Source organism: Eumetopias jubatus, unplaced genomic scaffold, assembly GCF_037043125.1.
Source record: "Eumetopias jubatus isolate StellerSeaLion01/CBP00866 unplaced genomic scaffold, mEumJub1_p1.0 scaffold_5, whole genome shotgun sequence".
NCBI classification, from domain to species: Eukaryota; Metazoa; Chordata; class Mammalia; order Carnivora; family Otariidae; genus Eumetopias; species Eumetopias jubatus.
Window position 1 is genome coordinate 115,221,593 of NW_028274811.1, and position 18,031 is coordinate 115,239,623.

Genomic DNA, 18,031 nt, shown 5'->3' on the forward strand with positions numbered 1-18,031 from the left:
AAAGCATACCCTACCTGGAGGAGAGAGTTGCTGCTGTCTGCTCTGCTTCTGGTAGTCGTGCCTTTGTCGTGTCACAGGCCCAGTGATACCTGGCTTTCAGATTTTTCAAGAAAAAGTAGAAATGCAGAGTTTTGGGTGGAATTTCCTAAGTTTTAAATATTCTCAATTAATTCAGAATTATTTTACCGGTTTATGTGCTCCACAAAATATAAGTCAGATCCAGTCCACAGGTTGCCAGCTTTTGATCTCTGGTACTGGTGAGAACACGAGCTCATAAAGAAGCCCCGTAAGAATGGCAAGATAGGAGGGTGTGGAAATTTAAAAGCCAAGGGAATTGACAAGAGTGGAGTCTGGTTAACAGTCTACAAATCCAAGAGAGGTCTGTTAGGTAAGGATAGAATAATGTCCATTGTGTCCATTGTATTGGGAGCTTGGAAGTCATTGGTAACATTTGTCAAACCTCTTCAGCTAACAGAGGAAGAGACCAAATTGAAGAGGTTTGAGGAATGAGGGAGAGGTGGGGCAGTGGAGACCCAATGAATATTACTCCACAGGTTGTTTCTAGAGGGAAACACAAGAAGGCTTTTTTTTTTTTGACCAAGGCTGAACTTTTTTTTACATATGTGTTTGTGCATGTATGTGTATCGTTGAATTAGGCAAGCTTTACTAATTATATTATTTCAATTTTCTATAACCTTAATTAATTAAGTTTAAGGAAGCTCTACACCCAGTTTGGGGCTTGAACTCAGGACCTTGAGATCAAAAGTCGCATGCTGTACTGACTGAGCCAGCCAGGTGCCCCTTTATAACCTTATTTTTAAAAAGTTTATGAAACATATTTATAGGCTCAGGTTAATAAAACCACCGTAGAGGGAGAAATTAAAAACAATGGAGGGAGGGGCAACTGGGTGGCTCAGTCAGTTAAGTGGCTGCCTTAGGCTCAGGTCATGATCTCAGGATCCTGGGACTGAGCCCCGAGTTGAGTCCTCAGGCTCCCTGCTCAGTGGGGAATCTGCTTCTCCCCCTCCTTCATATTTGTGTGTGCGCGTGCTCTCTCTTTGTCAAATAAATAAAATCTTAAAAAAAAAACAAACAATGGAGGGAAAGCTGTTAATGGAATTTTCGGAGGAGATTGGGAGGGGCAGTGGTGGAAAGACAGATATGAAAATGAGATTCTCTGAGATTGGAGGGAAGACAATTAGAAATGGTATGGAATCAGGCAAACCCATGGCTCATGCTGGCGGTAGGAGAAGCTGAGGTAGTTCTTCATGGCAGCAATTTTCTAGTTACGCGGATGAGATAAAGTTCACCGAAAGTGAGGAGAGCGGGAGTGGATATGTTGTTTGAGCACAGTGGTGAGGGTTTGGAAATGCCACGGAAGGGAATGGGAAGGAGAGATGTATTTTAAACATTTCTTGTGAGGCTAAAGAACCCAGTTTCCAGTTAGATCCCATACTTGTGTAGGGGCATCAATTTCTACTTTTGCAGGATGTCATTTCTTGCTCAGCAACGTAGGTATAGGTGTGGAGAAGGTAGATTTCACTGAGCCAGTTAGGATTTTGGCCAGAGGGTGTAGGTAAATGGACAGGAATTCACAGAACTGAGTTTCTGGTGAGAGAATCATTGAGGTGTTTGAAGTAGGAAACAATATGAGACTAAGAGGGAGTCAAAGAGCAGGAAGTTGAAAGAAGGCCCTTCTAGTCTTGGTTCAGACTATGAACCTTGGGACATTGTTGTTGCATCTGGATGCATCCCTTGGAGGATGTCACTTATAATTGTTTCAAGCCTGTATGTCTATTGCATGTGATTGTTTAGATCTCCCCTCTTCTTAGAAGAGGTGGGCCGGATGAGTAGCAGTTTTTGCTTTCTGTCCCATGGATAAAACTGAAGCACTACTTGAAGAAGATGATGCAGAACTCCTAGAAGTTGCCAGCAAGTGCCAGGGAAGAGAAATGGATCCAATGTCAATTTAAGGGAGGACCAGGGTTGGAAAGCCACTACTATTCATTCAAAATTCAAGTCTCTAGGGGTGCCTGGCTGGCTCAGTTGGTAGAGCGTGCAACTCTTGATCTCGGGGTTGTGAGTTCAAGCCCCACGTTGGGCTTGGAGATTACTTAAAAAAAAAAAAAAAATCAAGTCTCTTCTTGATAAACTTACTTCTCGATGCATATGGCTGAAAGGGTTGGTGGAGGCAAGTCCACAACGCCTAGCCAGCACAGCTTAAGCCTCCCTGGGAAGATCTCCCTTAATATAGTGGAAGATGAGAATATTAGGAAAAATGTACCTTGTGCTGTTTCCAGCTATGTGCCTTTATCACCAGTAGGCACACCCACAGCATGAGGCCACATTATGTTTGAGAACCCTGTCCAGATCAGGCTGGGAAACAAGGCTGAGCATGACTTCCCTGGAGCTCTACCAGAGGCCCATTTTACATGGGTTTTCTGACTGCCTTTGGAACATCAACTAGCCAGGGCTCACTTGGAACTTGAAATAATTCTAGGGCAGTAGTTCTCAAACCCTAGCATGATTACGAATCCGCTGAAGAGCTTGTTAAAATGTAGATCCTTGGACTCTATCCTCCATGAATTTGGTTCAGTGGTTCTGGGGTAGAGCTCAGGAATTTGTATTTGTAACAAGTTCCCAAGTAATGTTGCTGCTGCTGGTCCAGGCCCTGCACCATTTATGTAGCACCAGCTATATTTGGGAATTTTATTAACTGGGCTCTGGTTCCACATATCCAATGAATACATTGCCTTAAGTCCATTCTGATGACTTCTCTTGGGTTTCTGATCCTGCTGAAGACTCTACCTTAGGAATTCTAGGTATTGCTGGCCTTTTGAGTAATCCAATCCTTCTGTTACCTGTTGTCATTGGGCCATAAACCCACAGCAGTCTCAAGAAACTATAGAAACTGGCATTTATGGGATGTATCATGACCATGAAATTGTCCCATCAGTTATTTTTGGTGCTGAAAAAGACAGCGATCTATCAAGATTTCTTCTTCAAACTAGAAAAATATAAAGCCCCCTCTTCCTCACCAGGATTATAACTTTTCCTCTAACTTTTTGCTTGCCTCAAATTCTTGAGAAAAGCTTATATTCGTTCTTTAGCCAGAGACCTGAGTCCTTAGGAAATTAATACAAGAGGCTTTTGGTGGGAGTGTATCTGGCTTCCAACAGTACCAGTTGGTTCCTGGGCCATATTCTTAAAATAGAAAAATGACCAATTACAGCTCTGCCAGGACTACATTTGGTGTAATCCAGAGAATATGTTTTTAAGTGTCTGAACGACTCAGCCACAGGAATCTTGATGGTACCAGCCAAGATATCTGAGGTCCAAGGATGGCAAAACCCAGGGACCATTCAGTACTCATGGGGGGATTCCAGCTAAATAGAAGCTGGGATTTGGACATGTCTGGGCAGGTCTGCTGAATATGCAGGGCAGGCATGCCTGGAGTCTATTTACATGACAACTTTTGGCTGAAGAATGACTGTATGCTGATCTGAATGGAAAGTGGAGTGGGAAGAACAGAAATGTGTCTGTCTTAGGACCCAGGTTTTGATAAATGTTCTTTCATAAATGAGTTTATTAATTAAATAATATATCATCTTTTTGTTTCTCGGAATTATACCATTTACATTAAGATTTTTGACAGTTTGAAAATAGCTCATTACTATTTTTAGGAATCCGTAGTCCTTGTGTAGGAAATCATATCAAAATGAAAGAAGATTGATTTAATTGACTGCCTGGGATTATATTGGGTGTGTGAGAAAAGGACAAAAGACATATATTTTTTAAAGATTTTATTTATTTATCTGAGAGAGAGAGAATGAGAGAGAGAGAGCTCATGAGAGGGGGGAGGGTCAGAGGGAGAAGCAGACTCTCTGCTGAGCAGGAAGCCCGACGCAGGACTTGATCCTAGGACTCCAGGATCATGACCTGAGCCGAAGGCAGTCGCTTAACCAACTGAGCCACCCAGGCGTCCCCAAAAGACATATTTTGTGGCTTTGGAAATATTGGTGGATTAGTGGATTTTGAAAAAATTTCCATGGGAAATAATGTATTTAAACTTGTTTGTTTGTTTTAAGATTCTATTTATTTGTTTGAGAAAGAGAAAGAGAGAATGAAAGCACGAGCTGGGGGAGAGGCAGAGGGAGAAGCAGACTCCCCCTTGAGCAGCCAGACATGGGGGCTTGATCCCAGGACCCTGAGATCATGACCCGAGCTGAAGGCAGATGCTTAACCAACTGAGCCACCCAGGCACCCCTAAACTTGTTATTTTGAACTGTGTACTCTTGGTATAGCATCTACAATGTTGTGAATTTTGTTAAATATTAACATGGCTAAAATTCTTTAAAATTATATATTTACCTTGCATTTAAAAACTGTTCACAATTGTGCTTCTGTTCTTGACGGGTGCCAATCCTCATTCATTTGCATTTTCAGGATAGAGTTTGGTTGATGAGCTGCAATTCCACCTTTATTTTCCTTTAATTAATAACAATTATTATTATTTTTTAAGATTTTATTTATTTATTGGACAGAGAGAGACACAGCGAGAGAGGGAACACAAGCAGGGGGAGTGGGAGAGGGAGAAGCAAGGCTTCCCGCGGAGCAGGGAGCCCGATGTGGGGGCTCGATCCCAGGACCCTGGGATCATGACCCGAGCCGAAGGCAGATGCTTAACGACTGAGCCACCCAGGTGCCCCAATTAATAACAATTATTATAATCTTAGAGGGCACTCATTTACGGACTTTTTTTTATGTGCCAGGCACCCGTCTAACCATTTTACACATCTTATCTCTTTCAGCATTATGAGGGAGACATTTTCATTATCCTGACTATAGACATGGGGAAACTGAGGCACAGAGCGATTAAATTACTTGTGCAAATAATATATAGCAAGCAGTGGAAAAAACCAGGGCTTTAGGGCATTTACAGTGTTTTAGTAAAGTTACTAATCACTCTAAATTTTAAGAGGATTATAGAAAAGAAAAGGCTGTGTCTCAGTTTGGGTATGGTTTAGGTGCCATGGACTCTCATTGCCAATTTTGATTCTTCAGGTAGCCTTGGTAAAGTCACTGGAATTATTTTTCAGACACTTATGGTCATAGAAAAGAATTTTTTAAATGACTCTAGTATTTCCGTTGCTTTCCTAGAGAATGCAAGAAGCAGTCTACTGTGTACCTCTCCTTGAGAATGACTTTTTAGATTTTTAAACTTTTTATTTGGATATAATGTCAAACTTACAGACAAGTTGCAAAAGTAAAGACAACATTAAAAATACCCATATACCTTTTACTCAAATTCACTTATTGTTAACATTTTACTCTAATTCTTTTATCATTTGTGTGCTTTCTCAGAATACGTATGGGGAAAAAAACCATAATGTTATATTTTTTCTTTCTAAATCCTCTAAGGGTAAGTCACATACTTTTTGGCCCTTTCTCTATAATATCTTAGTGTGTATTTCCTAAGTGTAGGTATAGTCTCTTTTGTGACCACATTACAGTAGTGAATTTCAGTAAATTCAACAGTAATTCAATACTTTAATCTATGGACAGTATTCCAATTTGTCAATTGGCCCTTTAATGTTATTTATAGGATTTTCTTCCTTGGGTACAGGATGCAGTCTAAGGTCAGTTACTGCATTTAGCTGTCACATTTGAGAATAGTTCTGATTATGCCAGATTTCATTTTTGCTATAGTCTAGAAGCCATACTCATACAGTATGTAAAAGTCTTAATTTGGGTGGACATCTGATGAAAATTAGACTTCTGATAGATTTTTTCATTACTTGGTATCTTATAATTTCTAATGATGATTAGGATTTGTTCATACTAATTAAAACTAGTTTTAATTAGTTAGCTAGTTACTAGTAACTGTTTCTATGATATTGTATGCCTAAGTGAATTACTTTTTTTTAAAAGACTTTTTAAATCATAGTTGAACTATAGCCTCATGATGTTAATCTAATTTTAATTTTAGAAGAGACTTCTATTTTTTTGGTTCTAATTAATCAAATACAGGATTACTGAAAAAGTAGGGAACTCCAAGAAGGAAAATGAGATACTGTCTAGTATGTAAGAGGAATGACTGATGCTGACAAATATAAAATAAAAAATTTTAAATAATCAGGATGTTGTTTAAAAGGCAAGATGTTGAGTTTATCATTCCCCCTTACTAAGACACACATGGGTCCCTGTTAAATCTGATGTTTTTACTCTGATCGTCAATGGCAGCTTTAAAATGTCTGTAGCATCCCATGACAAAGTCACAAATCAACTCCAGGAAGGGCTGTGAGACTAAATCTGCTGCTCTTTCCTTTCCCAAGAGCCCATCCCTAGTGGCACGCCAGTAGCTTCTGGGCACTGAAGTTATGACCCTTGTCTTCCCCAGGGTTAATGGCAGTCTGTTTCGTCTTCTGCAACTCCCTTTCACCTTTCTCTGGGAAGCTGGGGCTGAAGGCGAACAGGTTCCCAATCATTATTTAAACTCCCTACCTAAGAGGCCCCTCGGCCTCTACCAAATTTGGTGACCACAGTTGAGAGCCAAGAGTCCCCTACAATCATTTTTAATAGTTGTATTAGAATACGAGGGTTTTCAGAAAAGAGACAAAATTCTTAAAAAGATCTTGGGTCATGGTTTTGAAAGATCCTATCTATTAGTTGAGCAATGTTGGCAATATTGACTGTTCTTTGCTCTTTCCCTCCCACAGACCCAGTCCTCATTTCTTTGCATCTTTCATTCCTTTGGTATTTTTAATACACTTAGGCAATGAATTAGCACTCATTGGACAATTTGTATTATCTAGTTTTGCATTATTATGTGTTACAGGGACTAGGCTCTAATAATGTGGGGGACTTGGCTCTTAATATAAGCTGCAAAATATTGACACACATTCTCTTGAGTGTCATTACATAATCCCGATGAACCATGGAGGTCATTGTGGAAATCCACTTCTGCCCCATCCTCACCCCAAGTCCCCAGAATTCTAACCCTGTAATGTCTATTTCTGTAATTGATATTCTGATTTCTAGAATGTGCTTGTCAAGTATTAGTCTATTTTCACTTTTCCTTGGGATGTGCCGTTTAATTAAAGATCTAAGATCCATTTCATTTACATGAAGGAAGATAAAGGGTTCCCTTGGCTATGGAGAGGAGCTTACAAAAGGACAGCAAAGATGATGGTGTTTTTAGGTATGGAGTCACTCCTGCAGAGGGGTTGCTGGACCTCAGATCCCTTTATTCTTCAGACTCCACTGAAGTGATTGGTAATTTACCTCACTTTGGAGCTCACTCTACTTTTCAGCAAATGTATCGTATGCACTTTAACTCAAAAGCCCCAACAACTTCTTCCACATTATCAACAAGTGAGACCATTGGCTTTTTAAAATTTTTTTATTTTTTCACTCATCATTTATTTACAAATACACATTATAACTTTTATATACATTGCACATTTACATGGTAGAAAAGTACAAAACTATATATTTAAATGAATTTATATTTAACTTGCCATGTTTGAAAATATAAAATTGCATCAGAAAAAAGTATGAAAAGCAAGAAACTTGAACTGATAAAGCTTTGATATAACTTTTAGTGACACACTGTTTGAAAAAGAACTTATTGGAGGTACAGCACACTAGCTTAAAGGAAACACCTAACAAAAGGTTCAATGTATAGCATTCCCTTCCTTCAGTCTCCAGATACCCATATCACTCAATTTCTTTGGATTTGTAACATCTTAAAAGTATATTCTGAGAATTCTAACATTACTATCACCCTTTCTCTCACAAATCATGACAAGAGAGCTAAACTAGGAGTTTCCTCAAAGATGTATCCTCTGTACCTTCTAGTTGAGTCAGTTATCACGCCTTTTGGTCAGTCAAGATTCCTTGTAAACAAAACCCGAGGGATCATGTACGTACAGAACAGGCAGCAGAGAATCCAATAAATAAACACGACAGAAACTGACATGCAAGTTTGTTAAAGTGGAAAGGAGTCTAATAACAGTGAACTGAAGGGAGACAGGTGAGTGAGTGAAAAGTCAGGAATGGATTTAAATGGTTTACAAGGAAAAAAAAAAGCTTTTACTTTACAAGAGACCTCACAATAAATAACAACTGCTCTTCCTTTCACGAATAAATTTCTTCAAAAACAAGGTGTACAGTCAACCAGACATTTTATGTATAAATTATAAAACATGACACAGTATAAATAAATGTCTACAAGTCTCAACTATGGGCCTCATCCAGTAGACCTCACAACGACTGCCTCTCCTGGTCCAATGAGTAACAAGGTGGCCTGGGAGCGAGCTCTAGGACAAAAGTCCTTTATGTATAGTTTTCCCCCCAAATAAATAAGCATACACTTATTTACAGTATGGACAATATATTTTTTTTCTCCCCCCCCCCCTTTTTTTTGTTTTTGCCAAAGGCTATGTCAACACTGAACACTGGTGGAGGGTTTACCACTCTAGAATGGAAGATATAGGAAAGCTGTAGTCCTGGTCTTCATCTTCCTCTTCTTCCTCGGTATCTTCCGAAATGGCTAGATGGGGGAATACAGGGGAGCTGTTGTTTAAATATGGACAACAACAGCGCAGAAGCAGCTCAGTGTATGTTTTCAAAGCCCTCTGATACAGCCATATTACAGCGTTGCATTTTTATGTGACTTGCAGTGAGATGCTTTGTTTTTGGCATCTGCTGTTATGCAATAAGTTTAAAATTTTTTTTTGTTTGTTTTAAACATAATCTATGAAGTCAAAGACTGCAGAAAGTTCTGAAGAATCAATGGCTCAGGTTTTACGGGCAGATTCCTGAAATTAGATAAAAAGCGCTCTTGTGTTCTAGGTATAACTGCTTTGGGTCCTTAATTCAGAGTTAGTAGAGGCAACTGCGAAAAGCAGCCGCCTGTGTGTGATCACAGAAAGCTGTCTTTGAAAAAGAAAAAAAAAAAAAGACTTTTGAAGCAGTTAGTTTAGATTCAAGTGTTAATAAAGCAAACGGCAAAGCACATGACTAAAGCCAAAGAATTAGGGGCAAACGACTAGAAGTAGGTTTTTAGAGGCAAGCCCGTTGATGATCACTGGACAAGTCCTAAAGCCAGAAACATTCCAGGGAAATGTTTCTGTGGACCACTGAACTGCTGGTGAAATCTAGCAGTTACCTAATTTTAACAGAAATGGGCTTCTACTGGAGGGTTTTTGTGCTTTTTACATCTCCATTCATTCCCTAGGGCTTGCCTGGGAAAGCCTCAAATGGCAGCAAGGTTAAAATCGCACTTACAGTTGCAAGATCCGGAGTGCTTTACTTCCAGCAGCACCCCCGAGGAGCAGGAAGCTTCCTTCATGGCACACTCACTGGCGTAAGTGGTATTGTCGCTGGCACAGACAGGCTCCTCAGACTTACTCTCAGGGCACAGCTCATCGCAGAGGGAACACCGGCCTCTGCCAACCTTGAAATCCCATAAACACTTCTTTCCACCGGTGCACTGGATATCTTCACAGGACTTTGCTTCTAGGATATAAGACGCCTGGGATGAGCAAACTGATTTCCCCTTTTCCCCATTTCTCCCTTACTTTAGTCCCCTGTCAATAAATACCAACTCACTAATAGGATAATGGAGATATTATGCAAAAATGCTTGATTATAAAATGGAAACTCAAATGCACACGTTTCCTACATACCCTTTTAGTACACGAAAATGGTATTTCTGGGGAACAGGTTATCACAGTATTCTTGAGTTAAATATGTATTTGATTTATTTCCCACAAGTGGGATCTTTTGCAAAATAAAAATTCCATCAGTTATTAGAATCTGGTAACAGATTTTAGGAACTGTTAAGCAATTATTTCTTGCTTCCAGCAAGTCTAGCACCTAAAATATGTGTAAAATTGAATGAGTTCTAAGTTTCCTAAGACAGAAAATTGTTTCCTGTTTCTTGCTGGCATTTCAACATATATGCCAATGCTTCTGGAAGATAACTGTTTTCCTGAGGAATGCTGTGGATACCACAGTTTACCCAAACTGGAGAGTATTTCTCCCTTTGGTGAAACCATGCATTATGGAGAGGCTTTAGGCTTATTCATTGATTAACTCCACGGTTTTAATACTACAACTAGCCTTTCTGATCCTGTTTCCATTTTTCCTTCCTTAATCCAGAATACCTACTGATACACTTTCCCTCATAGGCTAATCCAATCGATCTGCCCAGGAGACAGGTAGCCTTTCTCAGGTGACAGGCACTGGAGTAGGTCACTCCATCATTCCCACAGAGATACTGTTCAGAGGAGGTGGGCTCTGGGCAAATCCGGTTACATGTCACACAGTAGGCATTATTAGTCTGGTCCACCACGCATGTGGAGCTGCCTGGACAGAAAACATCCCGACATGTCTCTGAAATAAAGAGGGAAACACACATCAATAATAGGCGCTTCCTGGCCCTTAGGGAGTGAGCATTTGGTATTATCAAGGATATCATAAAAGGGAAGTACCCAGCTTTTCAAAAAGCACTTTGGGAGCCTTGTGGTTTTCAAGAGAAAATCTACGACTCTAGGTCGATCCCCTCAGTGTTCTTATGAAGTCTTCAGAATATAAAAAAGGGTTACTTTATTTTGCATCATCATTATGGTTAGGCTCTTAAGAGTGGACTATACCGTCCCCCAGGGGTCTTCCAGTGGGTCCACCTCAGGGGAGAAAGCTGTAGGAGGGGAGCCAGGTCGGACCTACTTTTACATTTGCCCTGGTACTGTACTTCCAGTTCCGGCTGCTCTTTACATCTGGCCTTGAGGAGCGCACACTCATTGCGGTAGGTTTTCCCATCCAGCCCACACACTGGGCCCTTCCAAGTGATGTTGGAACAATCTGGGGCACAGACGCAGCGGGGTTTGTTCTTCTTGTTCATTCGGCATTTTTTCCCAGGGCCACAGTCCACGTTCTCGCAGGTCTCTACGAGGCGGAAACAGACGCGGATAAAAACCTGGGCCAGGCAGTATGCAGGTGAGCCAGGAGGGCTGTGGAGGCCTGGTACCACCCTGTGGCCAAGAGTTCCACCAGAGGGGTCCAGCTCTCTCCTAGAAGTTGCGGAGGGGGCAGGTGGGGGGCGGGTGGGGGGGGGGGACAGTGGCCTGCACCCTAGACCCAAATCTCTCTCAGATAGGGCGAGTGTGCTGGCTTCACCACCGCACTTGGCTAGTAAGTCGGGGAACCTCTGGGAACCGTGTTTTGCGTGTGGTGTGTAACAGCCAAGATTCAACCAGAAAGGCTTACAGGGGCTGGGGGAAGATGGAACCCGCGAACAAAACTCTCCTAGTCCCAAACCCCAGCTGGGCAATGGGGAAGGCGAGGATAAGACGCCCTCTACCGAGGCCCTGACAACTGGGGAGGAAGAGTCCTACCTTTACAGGGAATGCAGTTGGGGGCGCCCCCGTTGAAAATCATCCACTTGAAGAGCGTGTTGTCATTTACATCCTCCTCGGTCCACGAGGTGCTCAGGCGGCCGGTGCTGCAGCACTCCTCCTTGCTCAGTTCTGTCTTGTACAGGACCTGGCAGCGGCCGTTCTTTGCTTGGCGGAGCCAGCAATTTCCAGCTGCGAGGAGACAGGGGTGGGAGGTGGGTGAGAGAGAGGCAGGGTAGGGGGAGGGAGGCGGTGAGCCTGCGAGGGAAGGAGACCCAGCGGGGATGGGGAGGGAGTGAGTGTGGAGGAGTAGAGAGAGACGGGAGAGAAAAGCAGAAAATAAATCGAAGGGAGTGAAGAGGTGGGGGAAGAGAGGGGGAAAAATCCGGCTGAAGAGGTGGGAGGTGGGTGAGGGGGAAGCAAGGCAAGAGAGAGAAGCCAGAGCGCCCCAGCCATATCAATGTCAGTTACCAGTGACCCAGACACAACACGTGCAGCTTGCATTGACTTTTACTAGACTGTTTACTTTTATTCGTCCCATTTCATAACCTGCAGCGACTCGAAGAGCAGATTAAAGAACCTGACAAAAACAGGATGCGACGGATGTTTTTACATGTCGGTTTCATGTAGGCGGTACTGGTATTATTTGTGACAGGGGTTAAGAAAGTAGGAGAACTTGAGAGAGAGGAAGAAAGAAAAGAGAAAGAGAGACCGACACAGACACACACAACAGAACAGATCAAGCACAAGGCACTTGTGAAAAATGAAAGCAAAAAAGCAACCGGGCCCTGCCCGGAGCTGCCCTGTGCGGCCTCGAGGCGCAGCCCGCCCGCCAGCCGGCCCGGCCCGTTTTGCAATCCGCCAGACCCAGAGGACGCCCGCGGCCACCGCGATCTTTCGAAATCTCCGAGGGCTGCTTTCCCCGGCGCCCACGTCCGCGGCACCTAGGCAGCGCCTCGCCCCGAAAGGCGGGCAACTCAGAGTAGTGCGGTGCCGACGGCGAGGGGGCAGTGCCCAGGGGAACAGTTTACAACATACTCAAAACGTTAACGCTAGAGCAAGGAAAGTTACAGGTCTGTCTGAAGAAAAGTGTAGGGTAAAAAAGAAAAGGGGGAGGTTTCCTACTATTTCACAGTAACATACACCTATCTCATTCCTACCGAGCAATCTCTGCAAGTAATTTCCCCTTCTTCCTCCCCCCTTTTCATGTTAGGATTTTGGTCAGGAAGACTTCTTATGAATCATCTATATAATATGAACAATAATTGAACCGCAATATATTATTATTTAAAAAAAATTGTGCCCCAAGACTAATTGAAATAAATTTAATAAAAAACCCCCCAAACTTTAGAAATTTGCTCTTAATGCGTCTCAGAATTTAAATAAGTTGTGAGCTCCTCGCTGTTCTACATAAAGTTAGTCGTAGGAATGAGGCACAGAAAAAAAAAATTAAAACTCAAAACACACCGGGGTAATTTTTTTTTTTTTTGCGGGGTTTGGGGGGAGGGGGTTGGAAGAAGCATCCACTAGGCAGAAAGCTACTCTTCCCTCTAAAATTTTCAGCACCCACATCTCCAAGTTTGGGCAAAGTTGCTGAAACCACGTCCCCCGGCCACCAAAGAAATTTCAGTATCTCTCCCCATCCCCCAGTCATTTTTTAAAGTATCCAAAAGATGTAGGAGGAAAAGAGGTTAGATGGTAAATGGATCGACTGAAATCTCCAGGCTACTGATGCTTGTCCCCTTCTTCAGAGCCAAAACAGGGGAGATAACATCTAAACTCATTATGTCCAGAACTTGGAGCATCTAACCCTAACTACTGAGAGAGACTCGAGCTTACTGCTTTTCCTTACTCGAGCTCCAAACTCGGCTGGCAGTCCTGAAGTGTCACTGCCTTCAGTTTTCCCACTCCGCTCCATCCTGGAGTCGCTAAGTTGGTCCAACATCTTCCGAGAGCAGCGTTGCTTAGAACAGACCCAGCGCAGACCACAGAAAAGTACAAACCCCTGCCCGCAGCCGGGCCTCCCCGCGCATCCCCCCTCGCTTACCCTGGGCGCTGCGGTCCTCCATGAACTGGCAGAGCAGCAGCAGCAGGAGGCAAAGCCCGCCGGGCTGGTGCCTGGGACCGACCATCCTGGGGGCAGACGCGGGGCGAGGAGCGCGGCGGCGCGGGGAGCGGGCGCGGCGGCGGGTGGCTCGGGCGAGCGGCGCGCGTCGCAAAGGCGAGCGGCGGAGGGCGCAGCGATCCCGGCGCAGCCCCGCGCTCGCCGCCGGCCGCCCGCGCGATTCAATGGACGTCAGAAGCCGGGCGCAGCCGCGCTTTAAATCTAGACGGGGGTCTCCGAGGTTTGCGGTGGGCGGTCTCCCAGTGTGTGGGGCAATGGGAGGGCGGCCGCGAGCAAGGGTGTGCGCGGCTCCTTGGGGGTGGGGAGCTTTTAAAAGTTCAGTGTGAATCAGGTGACATTTCCCACCTTCTGGAAACCCTTCCCAATTATCTGTTGGAGGTGCCCGAAATCAAAGCGGCAGGAGGGGAATCGCCGAGTTCTTATTTGCGTAGGAGGGAGAGGGAGGGGGAAGGCGGAGGGGCGGGGGGTGGGGGCGACGCTTCGGGGGTGGGGAGTGGGGAAGAACACCCACTTCAAGTCCTGTACGCCGCCGCTCGCAGGCAACGCCGGCGCGCCCGGGGTGGCGGGTGTGTGAGTGTGTGAGTGTGTGTGTGTGTGTGAGGGGGGGGCGCGGTGGGGGCGCTGGAGGAGGAGGCGGCGGGCGGAGCGGGTGTGTGTGTGGGGGAAACCTGGGAGTTTGTCTCTGCTCCATCGCTCCTCGGCTCCAGAAAGACTTTGCAAACGCCCTGAGAGCCCGGAGCTGCTGAAATAGCCCGCTCGCGGTCGGGTCGGAGTGCGCTGGCCCCGGCGCTTCGCTGGGGCGCGCGGCAGTTTTAGGCCCCCGCAGCCCCCGCGCGGGACCGTTGAGGTTTTGTGTCTGGGGTCCGTGCTTGCCTGACTTTGCGGCCACCCCCAGCCCCGGCGCCTTCCACCTTGGCTGAGAGGGGCCGAGAGGCGGCCCTTGGTCTCGACGAGTCACAAGAAAAAAAAATTGTTTTAACACCTCAGGCCCAGCCTTCCCCCCCACCTCGCCGTCACAGTCTCGCCCTCTCCCTTTCTTTTCTCCCCTTTCACTTCGCGGCGTCTGGAGTCGGAGCCCGGAGCTGGGGCGCCGACGTAGGCGGTCTGCCCCCCCCACGGCTCGGAGACTCCCCAGTTTCTGTCCTGTGTGTCTCTGTCGGTCTCTCCCAGTCTCCTCGGCTCGCGCTCTCTCGCTCTCTCGCGCTCTCTCTCTCTCTCTCTCTCTCCGTTCGCGGAATAAAAAAGATTGCAACATCGATAATGAACTTCTGTAGCCTCAGTTTATTAAGCACAGTGCCTGGCATTCTTCGCTGAAAGTTGGCGGGTCTCTCATTTATAACATTTTTGGCACCGCTGAATGAAACTGAGGAGGCGATATTTCCTTTTATATAAAACGATTACTTCACGGAAAATGCTATATTGTTTATTCCAAAGCTGCCTTTTAAATTTCCATTCTTTTCGCTTCTGGAGCCCGAAGGACAACAGACAGCGAAGTATGCAGACTAAATTCTTGGATATTCGCAGGTCACTGGGATTTGTTCTTCTACGGATTTCAAATCCGCCCCTCTTCGCCCTCCCTCAAACCTCCCCCCGCCAGACCGCCCCCCCATTCCTCCTCTCGCCCTCCCACCCCCCATCTTCCATCAACCCCCCCCCCACAACTGCAAATAACTCAGTGATAACAGATTTTTTTCCACCAACTGCAGGAGATAGTGCTAATCTTTTAATAAAAGATCCCATTACAATGGGATCTGTCTGGACAGACTATAATAGATCCCGAAATACAGCCGTGCTAATATTAGAAGACAGTTGTTTGGGTGCCTCTCAGACGGGCCCAAGCCCCCCTTTGAAAGTGGGCATGAATCACAAAGCCCCGCGGCCGGCGCACCTGCACCGCGCGCATTCGGTGCAGCAGGCTGGTAAAAACGGGTGACCTCGCCGCTGCTTTTCGCTTTATAATTACCGTCCTGGGGACGGGAGAGGAGGGGTGCGGGCGGCCCGTGGGTGGGGGGCTGGCTTTTTGGTGACTTCAGACGGCTCTGGGGGGCTTCACATCCTTCTTAAATTTTCCAGATTTATTCATTCTCTCTCTCTCTTCCCTCTTTTCCCCTTCCCTCCCGTCTGCCCACCCCTTCTCTTTTCTCTTTCCCTCCCTTACCCCCGAGTCTGCTCAAACTCTCCCCCCTTTCCCCCTCCCCTCTTTCTTTTCCCGTCTTCCTTTCTCTCTTCCCTCCAACGCAGCATATAATGTAGAGTTGTTTAGTGCCCTCTAATGGCAGACGACATTAACAATTAATAGCAAACTGTCCCCTTTGCAGGAGCCGCCACTCAATGGCAGAGTTCCAAAGTTGAATTTATTTCTTCTTTATTCAGGGAGGTGGATACAGTGCTTGTATACTAAAGTGCTGGAGGGAAAGTTTGTTTCCTCCCCTTCAGGTCTTTTTTCCCCAAGGAAAACAGCCGAAAGAAAGGGGAAAGCTAACAATTATTGTTATTTGACTTTTTTATATGTGTAAAAATTTGTCTTTTAATAGCAAGTGACACAGCTTTTGTTTTAGCTGGGTTTATCAAAGCATGTATCTAGGATTGCAAAATATATTAGATATTCTAAGTACCTAAAAGATCTTAGGTGGTAGATGGCTGGATCTTCTGGCCGTGCTACCAATAGCCATTAAAAAATTTTAAGATCCAAACATAATTATATGAATTTATATTTGCCCCTGTTTAAATACATTTATTGGTCCTGAATCCACTGTAGCCCCTTAAAACTTGGAAAATCTGATTGTAATTAGATTTTCACCCTAGGACCATACAAAACATTTAAATTTTACTTATACTTGGTTATATATGAAGTCATCTTGCTTAGAGGAACGTAGGGTCACATTTTAATCCATGGTTTATTTCCCCAGTACTTCTGGGAAGATGGTTTTAAAGATCATAATTTCTTAATATTTTATAACATATACCAGTGAAAATAGTGATGTAACTTGCATGTTCTTATTAGATTTAACTTGTTCAATTACATGTGCATAGACAGTATGTTGACCTAAAAAGAGCATACAGATAGATACAATGTGACTTTTTTGGGGAGATCTGTGTGACTAAATAAAAATTGGAATAGTCAGCTTTGCAATGTTAATAATATCTAGAATTTTTATCAGAAGTATTTGGTTTATCTAAGTACTTAATTTATATATAGAGAGACAACTGGTGTCATAAACACTTTCTAAATTAATTTAATCTAAGGTGTGTCTACATAATTCCGTATGATGGGTAAAAAGTGAAAATTCTGTTTCAATTTTATTTTTTGTCTACATAATGCCAAATACTCAGACTGGTCATTTGACTAAATCAACTGCATTGGCTAATTGCTTTGGCATCATGTAATTGTCTAGGTTGGCCAAAGCAGACATGGTAGCTTTCCTTGTAAAAAATGCCACTTCTCATAGGAGTGCGCCAGTACAGAGGCAGACCCAACACAGGATTACTTCTCGCCCCAGAGAGGGTGGCCCTGCAGGTCAGGGTTGAGGTTACTGGCAAACACACTGTGGAAAACACAAATGCTGTGTTGCTTTTGCCCTTTTGAATAAGCAGCTTGCTGTTTGTTTAATGATACAAGCTCATCCTGTTTTTCAGCTGCACCTTGGATAGTATTGATCTGTTTGGGAGAATGTCTGCTCTGAATCGGCACGGATCAGTCATTAGGACTCTTGTTGGCTTGGGTTATCTTCTGGCCAATTCAAGGAGATGAGACGTAGGTCAATATTGGTTCCATGCCTCCTGTGGGCATCAGCAAGAGATCCATCCAATTTCTGTGGTATGAAATGGTATTACACCTGTTCAATGCCATCACAGAAAAACAGCTGCTATTTTTTTTTTTTTTTACTGTTTTATCTCCTGTAAATGCTAAATATTGGGTTTGTGGATGTCTAAATGTCACGGGGACATTTTAAAATAAAAATGCCTTCTTTCATTTTTGTTGTATGCCTCTAAGTTTGACTTCTTATTTTTTTCCTTTCTGCTCTGCCAAAAAAGTAAATGTAAATTATGAGAAACACAATAGGACCACTTTGTAACTGACTTTCTGGGCAGCACACAAAAAGACTGCTGTTCTCTGATTGTTTTTTTGTCAGCTTCAAAAGCTGTCTTCCTTCTGAAGTTTATAAATTTAAAATATTAGAATTTAGCAAATGATTCAGTCTAGCTCCAAAGATAGCTATTTGAAATCATATGAAATTGTTGTTTGAGACCAGAACTGACCTCGTTAAATTTCAGTCTCTAAAAAGAGAATATGGAGGGGGTGGGATGAAGTTATGTATGGAAAATTTGAAAGTCATGAACTGAGTAGCTTTTACTTTTTGCCTTAAAATTAAACGTTCAAGTTTTTTGAAGTGAGGTGTTTTGCAAAATGAATATTAAGATTTCAAATGCAGATAAATAATCTTATAGAATTTAAGCACTTGATAAATAGGCTGAAATGATTTTAAAATCAGATTTTGTTCTT

The 18,031-nt window shown here is 43.8% G+C and overlaps 1 protein-coding gene across 4 annotated transcripts; it reads right to left on the bottom strand.

Annotated features, from left to right (window-relative positions):
• Nucleotides 1-7,383: 7,383 nt before the first annotated feature.
• FST (follistatin) lies at nucleotides 7,384-13,914 on the bottom strand. 4 transcript variants are annotated; one of them, XM_028106655.2, is made up of 6 exons: nucleotides 13,450-13,914; nucleotides 11,403-11,594; nucleotides 10,735-10,953; nucleotides 10,177-10,401; nucleotides 9,292-9,519; nucleotides 7,384-8,554 (listed from the first exon to the last, which is right to left on the bottom strand). In XM_028106655.2, exons 1-6 carry the CDS (start codon nucleotides 13,532-13,534, stop codon nucleotides 8,472-8,474), a joined length of 1,032 nt encoding a protein of 343 aa, XP_027962456.1. In that variant the 5' UTR covers nucleotides 13,535-13,914; the 3' UTR covers nucleotides 7,384-8,471. The 4 variants fall into 4 exon arrangements, with proteins under 4 accessions (XP_027962456.1, XP_027962455.1, XP_027962457.1 ...); XM_028106654.2 differs by having other exon boundaries at nucleotides 9,292-9,522; XM_028106656.2 differs by lacking the exon at nucleotides 13,450-13,914 and adding an exon at nucleotides 11,874-12,427 and having other exon boundaries at nucleotides 9,292-9,522.
• Nucleotides 13,915-18,031: the final 4,117 nt, after the last annotated feature.

Coding starts and splice junctions, on each gene's coding strand:
- FST (XM_028106654.2), bottom strand. CDS start 13,534: ATGGTCGGTCCCAGGCACCAGCCCGGCGGGCTTTGCCTCCTGCTGCTG. Junction 10,402..10,734: donor GTACCAGGGCAAATGTAAAA/GTAGGTCCGACC, acceptor TCTTTATTTCAG/AGACATGTCGGGATGTTTTC. Junction 8,555..9,291: donor GCACTCCGGATCTTGCAACT/GTAAGTGCGATT, acceptor TCCCCCATCTAG/CCATTTCGGAAGATACCGAG.